Consider the following 17,046-nt stretch of genomic DNA (forward strand, 5'->3'; position numbering starts at 1 on the left):
AACCATGGAGCCTGTTCTGCGGCTTCTGCCCTGACCACATTTGGCAGGAGGTTAGGAAGTGCAACTCAGTTTCCACCTCTTTTTGTGGGCAGTGTGTGCATAGCCTGTCTTCTCTTGAGAGTCAGGTCTGCCTACGGCTGCCGTTTTCAATAGCAAGGCTATGCTCACTGAGTCTGTACATAGTCAAGGCTTTCCCTAATTTTGGGTCAGTCAAAGTGGTCAGGTATTCTGTCACTGTGTACTCCTTGTTTAGGGCCAAATAGCATTCTAGTTTGCTCTGTTATTTTGTTAATTCTTTCCAATGTGTCAAGTAGTTAACTAAAAGATTTCTCATGATTTGATTGGGTTTAATTGTGTTGCTTTCTTGGGGCTCTGTGGTTTGTGTTTGTGAACCGAGCCTCATGACCAGCTTGCTTAGGGGACTCTTCTCCAGCTTCATCTCTCTGTAGGTGATGGCTTTGTTATGGAAGGTTTGGGAATCGCTTCCTTTTAGGTAGTTGTAGAATTTAAAGGCTTTTCTGGATTTTGATATTTAGCGGATATCGGCCTAATTCTGCTCTGCAGGCATTATTTGGTGTTTTACGTTGTACGCTGAGGATATTTTTGCAGAATTCTGCATGCAGATTCTCAATTTGGTGTTTGTCCCATTTTGTGAATTCTTGGTTGGTGAGCGGACCCCAGATCTCACAACCATGAAGGGCAATGGGTTCTACAACTGATTCAAGTATTTTTAGCCAGATCCTAATTGGGATGTCGAATTTTATTTTCCTTTTGATGGCATAGATGGCCCTTCTTGCCTTGTCTCTCAGATCGTTCACAGCTTTCTGGAAGTTACTTGTGGCGCTAATGTTTAGGCCGAGGTATGTATAGTTTTTTTAGGTGCTCTAGGTCAACAGTGTCTAGATTTTGGTGTCTGTATTTGTGGTCCTGGCAACTGGAACATTATTTTTGTCTTACTAAGATTTACTGTCAGGGCCCAGGTCTGACAGAATCTGTGCAGAACATCTAGGTGATGCTCTAGGCCATCCTTGGTTGTGGACAAAAGCACCAGATCATCAGCAAACAGTAGACATTTAACTTCAGATTCTAGTAGGGTGAGCCCGGGTGCTGCAGACTGTTCTAGTGCCCTCACCAATTCCTTGATATACGCAGTGCATTCGGAAAGTATTCAGACCCTATTACTTTTTCCACATTTTGTTACGTTACAGCCTTATTCTAAAATGTATACATTTTCCCCCTAATCGATCTATACACAATACCCCATAATGAAAAAGGAAAAACAGGTTTTTTGAAATGTTTGAAAATTTACAAAAATAATGAAATATCACATTTACTTAAGTATTCAGATCCTTTACTCAGTACTTTGTTGAAGTACTTTTGGTAATGATTACAGCCTTTTAAGTATTCTTGGATATTATGATACAACCTTAGCACACATGTATTTTGGAGTTACTCCCATTCTTCTCTGCAGACCCTCTCAAGCGCTGTCAGGTTGGATGGGGAGCGTCGCTGCACAGCTATTTTCAGGTGTCTCCAGAGATGTTCGATCGGGTTCAAGTCCGGGCTCTGGCTTGGCCACTCAAGGACATTTAGAGACTTGTCCCGAAGCCACTCCTGCGTTGTTTTGGCTGTTTGCTTAGGGTCGTTGTCCTGTAGGAAGGCGAACCTCCGCCCCAATCTGAGGTCCCGAGCGCTCTGGAGCAGGTTTTCATCAAGGATCCCTCTGTACTTTGCTCCCTTCATCTTTCCCTTGATCCTGACTAGTCATCCCCCCATCATAATGCTGCCACCACCATGCTTAACCGTAGGGATGGTGCAAGGTTCCTCCAGACGTGAGGCTTGACATTCAGGCCAAAGAGTTCAATCTTGGTTTCTTCAGACCAGAGAATCTTGTTTCTCATGGTCTGAGAGTCCTTTAGGTGCCTTTTGGCAAACTCCAAGTGGGCTGTCATGTGCCTTTTACTGATGAGTGGCTTCCGCTTGACCACTCTACCATAAAGTCCTGATTGGTAGAGTGCTGATGGTTGTCCTTCTGGAAGGTTCTCCCATCTCCACAGAGGAACTCTAGAGCTCTGTAAGAGTGACCATCGGGTTCTTGATCACCTCCCTGACCAAGGCCCTTCTCCCCCGATTGCTCAGTTTGGCTGGGCGGCCAGCTCTAGGAAGAGTCTTGGTGGTTTCAAATTTCTTCCATTTAAGAATGATGGAGACCACTGTGTTCTTGCAGACCTTCGATACAGCAGGCTTTTTTTTTTGCCCCTCCCCAGATCTGTGCCTCGACACAGTCCTGTCTCGGAGCTCTACGGACAATTCCTTCGACCTCATGGCTTGGTTTTTGCTCTGCCATGCACTGTCAACTGTGGGACCTTATATAGACAGGTATGGGCCTTAACAAATCATGTCCGATCAATTGGATTTACCACAGGTGGACTCCAATCAAGTTGTAGAAACATCTCAAGGATGATCAATGGAACCAGGATGCTCCTGAGCTCAATTTCGAGTCTCATAGCAAAGGGTCTGAATACTTATGTACAGTTGAAATCGGAAGTTTACATACACTTAGGTTGGAGTCATTAACTTGTTTTTCAACCACTCCACACATTTCTTCTTACCAATGTATAGTTTTGGCAAGTCGGTTAGGACATCTACTTTGTGCATGACACAAGTAATTTTTCCAACAATTGTTTACAGACAGATTATTTCACTTATAATTCACTGTATCACAATTCCAGTGGGTCAGAAGTTTACATACTCTAAGGTGGCTGTGCCTTTAATCAGCTTGGGAAATTCCAGAAAATTATATTATGCTTTAGAAGCTTCTGATAGGCTAATTGACATCATTTGAGTCAATTGGAGGTGTACCTGTGGATGTATTTCAAGGCCTACCTTCAAACTCAGTGCCTCTTTGCTTGACATCATGGGGAAATCAAAAGAAATCTGTCTGGATCATCCTTGGGAGCAATTTCCAAATGCCTGAAGGTACCACGTTCATCTGTACAAACAATAGTATGCAAGTATAAACACCATGGGACCACGCAGCCGTCATACCGCTCAGGAAGGAGATGTGTTCTGTCACCTAGAGAGGAACGTACTTTGGTGCGGAAAGTGCAAATCAATCCCAGAACAACAGCAAATGACCTTGTGAAGATGCTGGAGGAAACGGGTACAAAAGTATTTATATCCACAGTATAACGCGTCCTATATCGACATAACCTGAAAGGCCGCTCGGCAAGGAAGAAGCCATTAAAAAGCCAGACTCCGGTTTGCAACTGCACATGGGGCCGAAGATGGTACTTTTTGGAGAAATGTCTTCTAGTCTGATGAAACAAAAATAGAACTGTTTGGCCATAATGACCATCGTAATGTTGGTAAGATAAAGGGGGAGGCTTGCAAGCCGAAGAACACCATCCCAACCATGAAGCACAGGGGTGGCAGCATCATGTTGTGGGGGTGCTTTGATGCAGGAGGGACTGGTGCATTTAACAAAATAGATGGCTTCATGAGGATGGAAAATTATGTGGATATATTGAAGCAACATCTCAAGCGATCAGTCAGGAAGTTAAAGCTTGGTCGCAAATGGGTCTTCCAAATGGACAATGACCCCAAGCATACTTCCAAAGTTGTGGAAAAATGGCTTAAGGACTACAAAGTCAAGGTATTGGAGTGGCCATCACAAAGCCTTGACCTCAATCCTATAGAAAATATGTGTCCACAACTGAAAAAGTGTGTGCGCGCAAGGAGGCCTACAAATCTGACTCAGTTACACCAGCTCTGTCAGGAGGAATGAGCCAAAATTCACCCAACTTATTGTGGGATGCTTGTGGAAGGCTACCTGAAACGTTTGACCCAAGTTAAACAATTTAAAGGCAATGCTACCAAATACTAATTGAGTGTATGAAAACTTCTGACCCACTGGAAATGTGATGAAATAAAACATTCTCTCTACTATTATTCTGACATTTCACATTCTTAAAATAAAGTGGTGATCCTAACTGACCTAAGACAGGGAATTTTTACTAGGATTAAATGTCAGGAATTGTGAAAAATTTTGTTTAAATGTATTTGTCTAAGGTGTATGTAAATTTCCGACTTCCAACTGTATATAAGGCATCCCTGTCTCACCCCACGGCCCTGTGGAAAGAAATGTGTGTGTTGCCAATTTTAAATCACACTTGTTTGTGCACACTTGTTTGTGTACATGGATTTTGTAATGTTGTATGTTTTTTCCACCAACACCACTTTCCATCAATTTGTATAACAGACACTCATGCCTCTCTCTCCCTCTCCATAGATCCACCTCAGACAGTGAACATTACTCTTAGTGAGGCCTCCCCAGCCACAGTGTTCCTATGTGTAGCAGACAGCAACCCAAAAGCCATCTACACCTGGACCAGGTAGCCTATGCTTTCACACACCTACAGTGCCTTTAGAAGGTATTCAGAAGCCTTGACTTATTCCACATTTTGTTGTTACAGCATGATTTCAAAATGGATTAAATTGATTTATGTTCTTCTGCACACAATACCCCATAATGATAAAGTGAAAACATGTATTATTATCAAATTTATTGAAAATGAAATGCATAAATATCTTATTTAAGTTTTTCCACCCGAGTCAATACATGTTAGAATCACCTTCGGCAGTAATTAAAGCTGTGAGTGTTTCTGGGTTAAGTATCTAAGAGCATTTCACTCCTGGATCATGCAGCATTTGCCCATTTTATTGTTTTACAAATTGTTTAAGCTCTCAAATTGGTTATTTATCATTGCTAGACAACTATTTTCACATCTGGCCATAGATTTTCAAGTAGATTTAAGTCAAAACTGTAACTTGGCCACTCAGTGACATTCACTGTCTTCTTGGTAAGTAACTCTAGTGTGGATTTGGCCTTGTGTTTGAGGTAATTGTGCTGCTGAAAGATTAATTAATCTCCCAGTGTTTGGTGGAAAGCAGACTGAACCAGGTTTTCCTCTAGGATTTAGCCTGTGCTTAGCTCCATTCGGTTTCTTTTTTATCCAGTCCTTAACGATTACAAGCATACTCATAACATGATGCAGCCACAACTCTGCTTAAAAATATGGAGAGTGGTACTCAGTAATGTGTTGTATTGGATTTGCCCCAAACATAACACTTTGTATTCAGAACAAAAATTGTTCTGCTTTGAATTGCTTTGCCACATTTTTTTAGGTATTACTTTAGTGCCTTATTGCAAACAGGATGCATGTTTTGGAATATTTGTATTCTGTATAGACTTCCTTCTTTTCACTCTGTCAATTAGGTTTGTATTGTGGAGGAACTACAATGTTGTTGATCCATCTCCTATCACAGACATTAAGCTATGTAACTGTTGTAAAGTTGGCCTCATGATGAAATCCCTGAGCGGTGTCCTTACTCTCCGGCAACGAAGTTAGGAAGGACGCCTGTATCTTTAAAAATAATAATAATAATAATCAATAAATGGTGTGGGGGTGTAGATCAGCTTTAATATTGAAGTTAAATTGTAGCTTCCATCAATATAATTTTCAATCCCCCATATATTTTTTTTGTATGTGTATATGCATATATACTGTACATACAGTAACAGTCAAAAGTTTGGACACATACTCATTCCAGGGTTTTTCTTTATTTTTACTATGTTCTGCATTGTAGAATAATAGTGAAGACATCAAAACTATGAAATAACACATATGGAATTGTGTAGTAACCAAAAAAGTGTTAAACAAATCAAAATATATTTTAGATTTGAGGTTCTTCAAAGTAGCCACCCTTTGCCTTGGTGACAGCTTTGCACACACTTGCAATTCAATATTTATTTTTTCATTTCATGCTGTTGGTTGTAAGTGCATTTGATTTAGTGGCCCTAGCGTTGAGACGGCAAAGTGTTCCCATTTTGAACTATTTCATATGTTTGAAGGTAAAACTCTGCCTACCAAGCAAGTCCAGAGAGCAAATCAAGCGCTGGCCATTCAGATCACCATGTCTGCAGTTTCCTCACGCCTTAGACTGTAAAAAGAAGCCTCGAACGCACAGCAAAATTGATCATGTGAGATTTCAAAACTTTTAAACCCATGACTAGAGAGAGACTCAACGAATACAGCAAAGAGCTGCTGTTTTTGAGTATGGACATATTTAAGTTGTTATTCATTGACCCCAACATATACATGTAATCAATAAGTTTTAGTATGATAACATGAATAAGTATATTTCAAGCTAGAATACAACAGTCCCTCTTTTTTGAATAGTAGCTCCATACTGTTCAAAATTATATAAACTTTGAAATTACTTATAAATGAACAGAAGAGAAAACATGATTAATATTCTCAATTGATTTGTATGTTTACACCTCCAAGACTTATGGCCTCTGACTATGTAATCTTCTTCCATGGCTTAAGGCCCTGGTCTCAAACTTATAATCACACTATACACACTCTTACCCCCACCCCCCTATCTGCCATTACCCTTCCTGTTGTACAACTGATAATGAATTTCAGCTGGAGCTTGTGACTTTCTCTTCCTCCTTTGGGATCCTAAGGGAGTGATAGCAAAAGTCTTGAAATGAACAAGAAAACACAAAATATAACAAGTATTAGTAATGCATTAAGCTATGCATATTCATATATAGCAAAAACTAGTAACGTGCTGTTAACTATGGTTGCTACAGCGTGTGAAACATACAAATTCACTTTTTGAGACATTATAATCGAAGCGGTGTTATGCGAAACCATTTCTGTCGCTGGTACTGCCCTTAGACACGACTGCATTCCTCTGGCCACCGAGTCACTACAATTCATTACTGGTCTCTCTTTTCTCCCATGATTTTGCGTAACTACAATGAACTTCCTGCTCATTAACAATTTTATTTTAGGTTTGGTAAACCCAATGCTGGCGCTTGACACAATTACTTTTTTAATCTCAACAATTACAATTGTTTCCTTAACTCTACAAACAATTACTCACAATATTAACTCCACTGTAATTTCTCTAGAGGACCCCTCATGGGTAGTAGTTGTATAACTTTCTATTCTGCCCATTACCCTGCTAATCTAATTACTTTCTGTTGTAAATTTTGCCAATTTGACGACGGCCAAATTCCGCCGTTTTCAGGAGTGCTTGCTGTTTCTCACTAGTCAGTGAAGAAAATGTCTGCACAGCCGCACTTACCCCGGAATGAGTCAGTGCAGAGGGCTCAGGCACCACCATAAAGTCTCTCGCCAAATTTGCCGCATTGGTGACAAGGTTCAGTGGCTTTTCACTGCCGAATGTATGTCCACTCTCAGCTTGATTTAAATGTTCTTTCTCTTGAATCCATTACTGGTACCTGGGATATGGGTAACAGCGACTACCTGCACTGCACAGTGAGAGGAATTAGATTCCACTCTCAATGACAGTCCATCATTACTTTAAGACGTGAAGGTCAGTCAATACGGAAAGTTTCAAGAACTTTGAAAGTTGCTTCAAGTGCAGTTGAAAAAAACATCAAGCGCTGTGATGAAACTGGCTCTCATGGGGACCGCCACAGGAAAGGATGACCAATAGTTACCTCTCCTGAAGAGGATAAGTTCATTAGAGTTACCAGCCCCAGAAATTGCAAACCAAATAAATTCTTCAGTGTTCAAGTAACAGACAGATCTCAACATCAACTGTTCAGAGGAGACTGCGTGAATCAGGCCTTCATGGTCAAATTGCTGCAAAGAAACCACTACTAAAGGACACTAATAAGAAGAAGAGAACTTGCTTGTGCGCAGAAACACAAGCAATGGACATTAGACCGGTGGAAATCTGTCCTTTGGTCTGATGAGTTCAAATTTGAGATATTTGGTTCCAACCACCCTGTCTTTGTGAGACGTAGAGTAGGTGAACGGATGATCTCTCCATGTGTGGTTCCCACCGTGAAGCATGGAGGAGAAGGTGTGATGGTGTAGGTGTGTTTTGCTGGTGACACTGTCAGTGATTTATTTAGAATTCAAGGCACACTTAACCTGCATGGCTACCACAGCATTCTGCGGCGAAACGCCATCCCATCTGGTTTGGGCTTAGTGGGACTATCATTTGTTTTTCAACAGGACAATGACCCAACACACCTCCAGGCTGGGTAAAGGCTATTTGACCAAGAATGAGAGTGATGGAGTCCTGCATCCGATGACCTGGCTCCACAATCACCTGACCTCAACCCAATTGAGATGGTTTCGGATGAGTTGGACTGCAGAGTAAAGGAAAAGCAGCCAACAAGTGGTCAGCATATGTGGGAACTACTTCAAGACTGTTGGATAAGCATTCCAGGTGAAGCTGGTTGAGAGAATACCAAGAGTGTGCAAAGCTGTCATCAAGGCAAAGGGTGGCTACTTTGAAAAATCAAATATATATTTTGATTGGTTTAACACTTTTTTTGTTTGCTACATGATTCCATATGTGTTATTTCATAGTTGTGATGTCTTCACTGCTATTCTACAATGTAGAAAATAGTACAAATAAATAACCTGTTGAATGAGTAGGTATGTCCAAACTTTTGACTGGTACTGTGGGTGCCTAATTATTTGGTCACGGGACCTAATGCCTTGTATTAAAAACCATACTGAAGCGTCTGCTAATTTACTACTGGAGAATACAGGAGACTTATTGTCTTATACCAGTGTCACGCCTCTACTATCACTGTTGTTGACAACACACACAACCAAAAGTATTCACAGTTGTCTTCCTATTTCCACATAATCTGTTACGGTTCCCCACCCCAATAGGGCATAAACCAACCTCTCTCCTTATTGATAATGATAATACACACATCACTTCTTTTTTTTTATCCAATATTCTATCGCTTTTCCATCCATGGAGGGTCTCCTCCAGAACTTATAGGCAAACTTCTATCGCCATCCACATTCCCACTCACTGACCATGTACAATGTTTCATTTTTCAGAAATCTCCTGTTCTCCACCGTATGCACATCCTTCCTTTTGTACTTCTACATGGACTACTACTCTACAACCTACCGTACTAGTACACAAGCATGCCAATTTATCCATAGACACACACACACTACGGCCACACGGCCACTACGGCTGGGCTTTCACCCCCCCCGCCTTACGGGTCTAGCAGGGAGTCAACCCCACTCTGGATTTACCCTCAGCAGGACCACCCTGTTTGGGACTTACCCTTCCAAGGACCTACCCTCCGCAGGGACCGTTCTGTTTGGGACTTACCCTTCTAGGATTTACCCTCCGCAGGGACCACCCTGTTCGGGACTTACTCTAAATCTACGACCAGTCATAACACAATGGGCTTACTGAATAAAAAAAATAACGGAATGGAGCTTAGCACAGGCAAAATTCTAGAGGAAGACCTGGTTCAATTTGCTTTCCACCAGATACTAGGATATGAATTCCCCTTTCAGCAGGATAATAAGCTTAAACACAAGGCTAAATCTACACTGGAGTTTATTACCAAGAAGATTGTAAATATTCCTGAGTGGCCGAGTTAGTTTTGACATAAAATCTACTTTCAATCTATGGCAAGACCTGAACATGGTTGTGTAGCAATGATCAACAACCAATTTGACAGACCTTGAAGAATAATGGGCAAATGTTGCACAATCCAGGTGTGGAAAGGTCTTAGAGACTTGCCCAGAAAGAATCACAGCTGTAGTCCTTGCCAAATGTGCTTCTACAAAGTATTGACTGAGATTTCTCTGTTTCCTTTTCAATAAATGTGCAAAAAATTCCCCAAACATGTTTTCACTTTGTCGTTATGGGGGTATGTAGATAGGTGAAAAAAAAGATTTAATCTATTTTGAATTCGGTCTGTAACACAACAAATGTGGAATAAATCAAGCGGTATGAACACTTTCTGAAGGCACTGTAATAATAAATAATAAAAGCCTTCATGGTCCTCTTCCTCAACATTCTAATCTGCTATGAGCCTGACCTCATCAGAGCTGTCAGCGGCCGCCTCCTAGGGACTGCAGTAGGCAAGCGTACCCGCCTTTTTCTCTATCCATCTCTACCTCTACAAAATATATAACATTATACTGTATACTGTAATTAGTTTCCTTGTTTCATAAATCCATAACACATTACTATAAAAACTTTTTGTGTCACTAAAGGGCTGTAGACTAACCAGAATGATTTACAGCAAACAATTTCACACTTGTCTAGATAGGTTCATCCTTCACATGGATGTGTGGTGGGTGATCATGATGGATAAGTCATCGGCTGAACATGGACAGTGATAGTGGAACAAACACAAAATATGACATCCTATCTAACTAAATTAGGATGTAGTCATTTTAGTCATCTAGCTAGCGAACTACCTAAGTACAATAACAGTACAATAGTAGAAAAACCATATCAGAAAACCTGATGGACTGAAGTTGGAGCATAGCTAGACATCTTTTACATGGTAGCTAGCTATATTCAGAGATTTTTTTCTACAGTATTCACAACATATTGACACAATTACAATATTTTATAGAATAACATTTCATCAATTACATGTGGAGAAAAAAAATGTGTGTGAACATTAGCAAGCCAGCAGCAGATGACAGAATGTGAATTCTCTCCTCGCCTTCCCTCTCCCCGCTGTTAGCTTTCAGCTATCATTGTCTAACTGGCTAGGTTTAGGATATTTACTAGCCAAAACCAGTGACAAACTCAACTATGCTATCGACATATGGCAGTACATAACTTGCTTATTTTGCCAGCTAGAAAGAAATGGCCACACATTCATTCAGAAACAGAGGGAGAGGATAGATAGTTAGCTAGAGCAATAGCTGTCGCTACCTGTTGCCTCTTCAAGCAGCATTGCAACTAACATTATTCAGCACTGCAAATACAGACCTTTTTAACAAAATGATTTAGTCTTTCAAGTGACATTATTGATAAAAACATTTTCATAACCAATTTGACAACTTTCTTACCTCAACTGATCCACCAGGTTTCCATTTTGAAGCTATCACCTACTGGGGCAGTTAGGCTAATGGAGGATTTGCTCAGTGACTTTTCATTGTCAAGTGTAAATGGCAGTTTTCAGAAATAAAATCTGTGATTGGACAGTAGTGTTCTTAAGGCTTTAAACAATCAAACTTTATTCCGAAATTAGAACACTCTGGCTGGAAAGGGTTTTAAGCATGAACTTCCTAGTGACCAACTGTCATTAAGTTACAGGAAATGCATAGTAACCTCTTAACAGTGCAGCTCTTGATTGTCACAAGAGCTTGCAAAGATTGTAGAACTGGGAGTGGACATATGAGATGCTCAACCTTTATCAACAAAGCTATAAAACCACTTAATTTGGTACAACACTTCCACTAACGGTTGGCACAAATGGAACAGATTTGTTGCCCCGAAATATGAAAATGAGCCCATGCCAGCACATTGCCCCCATCAACATTTCAAACTACAGTGAATGTAAGGTAAACAAGTAATTTAAAAAAATAACACCTGATTTCAACTGTAAAAATACAATATTTTTACTGCAACTCAGTAGCTTGTAACTTTCTGTCCAATTACAGGTAATATTTAAGTGTGTGCCATTAGCACATCTGAAGTATCCTATAAGTATAACTGTAGAACCTGTCATTCGTTCTACCTGAAACCAGAGGGTTCTTCATGAGAGGGTTCTAAATGGAGTTCAAAAGTGTTCCCCTACCTACAGGTACAAAACAAAGGGTTCTATGTAGTGATGTTAGGTTTGATACCGAAGCTCTGATGCATGTGCCGAAATCGCTAAGCAGCTAACTTCGAAGCAGTGTGCAGATGCGTATCACTTTATCACAAGTACGCCAATGACGTCCAAAGCTTAGTTTGATCACGTGCTTTTTCAAAATGCAAGATCCCACTGATTTTCACAATAGTTCCAGTGCTTTCATCGATTCCAAGCTGCTTTCAAACACCTACCTCTACTGGACACCTAACTTACAAATATTGTAAGGATTTTGTACATGTTGTTTCACCTGACCGGTAGTTTAGCAGGTAGAGTAGGGTACTATGGAACATTCAGGGTTGTATGAGGTCGAATCCCCTTGAAGGCACACTATTTTGAAAATTGTTCTAACCACACTGCACTGTTGTTCAAATATTTTGATTTATTTATTATAGTATAAGCTTCTGTCTTAAGCATCCTAAATAATGCCATATATTCCATATATTCCATTCTGAATGCATATTGTGGGTGAATAGAAGTTAATTATTCGATATTGCCACTCAGACTGGATTCCAATAGGAATTAGACATCACTTTGCAAGCCAGAGTAATGTGACTTGATGCTGGTTTTTGCAGATGACCAGTATATACTGGTACACTGCTGACCCGTATTGAAAACACAACCAAGGCTGGTCACCAGTAAAAACACTACCAAGGCTGGTCATGCGCCAAACGCAATCTTCGCTCTCTCTCTCATCTTCTATCCTATCATCTCTCCCTTCTGCTAAATCATTCTCCCTCCTGTCCCCTGATTCTGCCTATTGGACCCTACTCTCCTCCCATTCCGCATCCTATTGACTCACACTGTCCCCTTTCCTCCCGGCTGGCTCGGCCCTCCACTCCTGCTCCGTGGCTGAGGGACTCATTGTGAGCTTACAGAACAGGGCTGTTGGCAGCTGTGCGGAAATGGAAGAAAACTACATTTCCATGGGACCGATCATCCTTGCACTCCTCTACCTTTTCACTGCTTAAGCCACTTTCTATCACTCTCAATTTCAAACCTCTTATTCCTCCACCCCCTCTGCGGACGACTTTATCAACAACTTTTAAAACCACTTTGAAAAGAAAGTTGACGACATCCGTTCCTCATTCACTCAGCCTATTGAGTCCACTGGTCCCACTCACATAAAAATACCCTTGACCTCTTTCTCCCCTCTCTCTCCAGAGGAAATCCTGCGACTAATGAGGTACAGCCGCCTGACAACCTGCCCGCTCGACCCCATCTCCTACCTTCTCCAGACCATCTCTGGACACCTTCTCCCATTCCTGACCACTAGCTGCGTCCCTTCTGAATTCAATATGTCCCAAGTCACTACCCTCCTCAAGAAACCAATCCCTTGCCGCCTCCTCAATCCCCGTTATTTTCTTTCCAAAACTTGAGCACGATGTCTCTTACCAACTCTCTCGCTATCTCTCTCAGAACAATCTTCTTGACCATAACCAGTCAGGATTCAATACTCCGCCTCCCGAGTGGCGCAGTGGTCTAAGGCACTAGCTGTGCCACTACAAATTCTGGGTTTGAGTCCAGGCTCTGTCGCAGTCGGCCGCGACCGTAAGACAAATGGGATGGTGCACCGTCCAGTTTAGGGGAGGGTTTGGCCGGCAGGGATGTCCTTGTCCCATCTCGCACTAGCGACTCCTGTGGCGGGCCGGGCGTTGTGCACGCTAAATTGGTCGCCAGATGTACTGTGTTTCCTCCAATACATTGGTGCGGCTGGCTTCCGGGTTAAGTGGGCATTGTTAAGAAGCAGTGCGGCTTGGTTGGGTTGTGTTTCGGGGGACGTACAGTTCTCGACCTTCGCCTCTCCCGAGTCCGTACGGGAGAGTTGCAGCGATGAGACAAGACTGTAACTACCAATTGGATATCATGAAATTTGGGAGAAAAGGGGTAAAAAGAAAATAAGGGATTCAATACTGGTCACTAAACAGAAACGGCTCTTCTCTGTGTCACGGAGGCTCTCCGCACTGCCAAAGCTGACTCTCTCCTCAGGAACTGCCCCTCCGGCTATGCTCAAACCCTACACCCCAACCATACTACTCTGTTCTTCCACATCCTGTTCTTTTGGCCCTCCCACCCCTACAGGAGGGCAGCTGCCGTTCATCCCAGTCCAAGCTCTTCTCTGTCATGGCACCCCAGTGATGGAACCAGCTTCCCTCTGAAGCCCATCTTCCAAAAACATCTGAAGCCCTACCTCTTCAAAGTGTATTCTAAATAATCCCACAGCACCCCCACCCCACCTCCCATTAACTCCAAAAAATGTGTTTGGTGAACTAACACTCGCACTTTCTTTTCCCCCCTTACTAGCTCTGTGTTTACTGATAGCTACTTTATTGAGGAAAAATGTGCTTACTATGACTGTGTTATGTGATTGTCCCACCTAGCTATTTTAGGTTGAATACACTAACTTGCTCTGGATGAGAGCATCTGCTAAATGGCTAAAATGTAAATGTCACCAGCGAAAACAAAGGCGTTTTACTAGCTAAAACACAACGAAGGCTGCTCATCAGCCTATGCTTGTCTGCTGTCTTTTTCAGCAGGGTCAGCCCTTCTCCTCACACTCTCTCTCTCTCTCTCTCTCCCCCAGAGTGGGACAGCCATGGCCTCAGTCTGCAGTGAGAGCAGAGGGAGACACACTGCACCTCATCAGCCTCAGCTCTGAGTTGAATGGCCTCTACACTTGTGAGGCCTCCAATCCTTACGGACGAGCAACTGGCTCTCAATATGTGCATGTCACCTCCAGTAAGAACACCTGAGAGAGAAAAAATCTAAATACACACACACATGCAGGCACACATATACACAATTCATGATGGTTGCTTTACTGGCTGCTTATACTTGAATTGTTATATTAGGGACAATTATGTGAAATGTGATGTAGCATGTATGTATACCAAAGTTGAGCAAGATGCTCACTTATATTTCACTGCGTGTGTTAGTATCAGACGTATGGCCTCATCTTTTTCTACAGGAAGGTTTAAAAACTAAAGATTGTCATGATTAGGGCTGTTATGGTGACCGTATTACTGGCACAACGGCGGTCACGAGTCATGATGGCAGTCAAATTCCATGTGACCGTTTAGTCACGGTAGTTAGGCTTCTCCCAGCTCTGATGCTGCTGATGGTCATTAGTAGTCTACCGAACTTGCTAACTGCCTGGTACTCAGCACTATTGTCCCTCTAATCACTCAGACATCAATGCAATTGTAATTTAAAATCTAATCAAACACTTCATGAGAGCTCATGTTGCGAAACATTTCGAAACAATTGCGTGAGAAAACAGTGATGGCCTGTGTCATGACGTCGCCTGCTTGGGTATTGCAAACCCCATCCCCCTCTCCCTGCCTTTCCCTGCCCCTTCAACCCATGCTGTGGTCACAGAGAGACGTCGTAAATTCCTGAGAATCTCCTCATGGCCCAACAGTATTAGACAGAGGGTAAACTTTCAGGACAAAGGAATTTTCTCCCACCTCACAGAACTTGAGGTACGAACATATTTCATGTTCCTGCAAAAGTATAAAAGATCGGTGGAGAGTCCAGCTATTAACTTCTTCAGGCTGCGGGGCAGTGCCGGTACACTTATGACAACATCCAGCTCAAGTGCAGGGCGCGAAATTCTAAATATATTTTTTAGAAATATTTAACTTTCACACATTAACAAGTCCAATACAGCATTTGAAAGATAAACATCTTGTGAATCCAGCCAACATGTCCGATTTTTAAAATGTTTTACAGCGAAAACACAATATAGCTTTATATTAGCTTACTACAATAGCTAACACACAACAACATTGATTCAATGCAACCGGTAGCGATAGCACAGTTCGACAGATATATGAAATAACATCCCAAAATGGGTCCTACTTTTGCTGATCTTCCATCAGAATGTTGTACAAGGGGTCCTTTGTCCAGAACCGTCTTTGTTTGGGTTTAGAACGACCTCTTTCCCTCTTGAATTAGCAAGCACACTGGCCAAGTGGTGCTAAGCTCTCCATCCTGAACAAAAGCAGACAACGCAACACGCCTAACGTCCCAAATAAATTTCAATAATCTAATAAAACTATATTGAAAAAACATACTTTACGATGATATTGTAACATGTATCAAATAAAATCAAAGCCGGAGATAGTATTCGCCTATAACGGCGGCTTTCCAGAAGGCGATTCCAGGTTCAACTTCGCGCTTTCGAAAATACAGGAAATGGCGTACCAGTCATTCCAAGAGGATTTATTCCACTTCAGACCAAGATAATCCATTCATTTCTTTTCTCACTTCCTCTTGACATCTAGGGGAAGGTGTATGACGTGTATGTATACCAATACGTATCATGCCCATTTATAGGCAAGCCTTTGAACAGAGACCTCGATTTCAGAAATCTCACTTCCTGTCAGGAAGTGGGCTGCAGAAGGAGTTCTGTTTCACTCAGAGAAAAAATTCAAACGGTTTTAGAAACTAGAGTGTTTTCTATCCAATAGTAATAATAATATGCATATTGTACGAGCAAGATTTGAGTACGAGGCCGTTTGTAATGGGCACATTTTTCCAAGTTACTCAATACTGACCCTGCAGCCATAAGAAGTTAACATGCCCATTGGCCACCACGTGGGAAACTCATGAGAGACTGTGGGACTACATTACCATACCGCTGTTTATATAATAACCTCAGATATGAGGTTTACATCTGTTTGTTGTATAAAATGAATGAGTGAGTATGATACTGTTTGTATAATTGTGTAATATGATTTTGGACTGTTTAATTAAGAAAAATACAAATCCCTTTTTGATTTGAACTAAACCCGAGGACCCGCCCCTGAGCCAGTTGGGTCAGACATCCAAGGACAGCCCCTTCCTGCTATCTGAATAAAAGTCGACTCTGAGAAATTACCATTAGACCATGTTTATCCTCCATGGGGAGAACGAAGGTTGAGTACAATTGCTGAATCTTTAACCATACCACGTGGTTAAACTCTTAGACTAATAAGAACAAGTTTTGATATTGACTACTAGTCTGCAGCTAGGAATTCGGTATCATTGAACGCGAAGAAAGACAACCGCCGAAACATCCATTCTATAACGAATGTCACTGAACTATCCACAATAACCGAGACAGAAGGAACTCCAACAGAAACTAACTTCACTCCAACAGAAACGAACTTCTCTCCAACGATCAAGACGACACACACCGAGCRTAACTATATATATATTGATTGCAATTGTTCCCGAATGAGTGAGCGTTCATGTGTAAGGATTAGCATGTCAATTGTTATAATTGTGAACTCTGTAGTGAATTCTTAGTCGAACCACAACTTTCCCTTTGTCTAACAAGCCGCTATGCCGGTTCAGCCCACTAGGGCATA

At 41.7% G+C, this 17,046-nt stretch overlaps 2 protein-coding genes across 5 annotated transcripts in view; both read left to right on the top strand.

Annotated features, from left to right (window-relative positions):
• The window catches only part of LOC111959577 (nectin-4), a 41,426-nt gene that overhangs the window by 15,152 nt on the left and 9,228 nt on the right, over positions 1–17,046 (top strand). Inside the window, exons 5-6 of one of the 4 annotated variants that reach the window (XM_023981235.3) lie at positions 4,292–4,394; positions 8,913–9,845. In XM_023981235.3, coding sequence (XP_023837003.1) covers positions 4,292–4,394; positions 8,913–9,282 — 473 coding nt within the window. In that variant the 3' untranslated portion in view covers positions 9,283–9,845. Of the gene's footprint in view, positions 1–4,291; positions 4,395–8,063; positions 8,872–8,912; positions 9,860–14,276; positions 14,432–17,046 lie in introns of those variants that run through there. The other 3 variants (XM_070437537.1, XM_023981236.2, XM_023981237.2) reach the window with 3 other exon arrangements.
• The window catches only part of LOC111959806 (potassium voltage-gated channel subfamily E member 2), a 367,483-nt gene that overhangs the window by 10,415 nt on the left and 340,022 nt on the right, over positions 1–17,046 (top strand). The gene's annotated exons all lie outside the window — the stretch shown is intronic.

The sequence above is a fragment of the Salvelinus sp. IW2-2015 genome, linkage group LG36 (assembly GCF_002910315.2).
Source record: "Salvelinus sp. IW2-2015 linkage group LG36, ASM291031v2, whole genome shotgun sequence".
Taxonomy (NCBI): Eukaryota; Metazoa; Chordata; class Actinopteri; order Salmoniformes; family Salmonidae; genus Salvelinus; species Salvelinus sp. IW2-2015.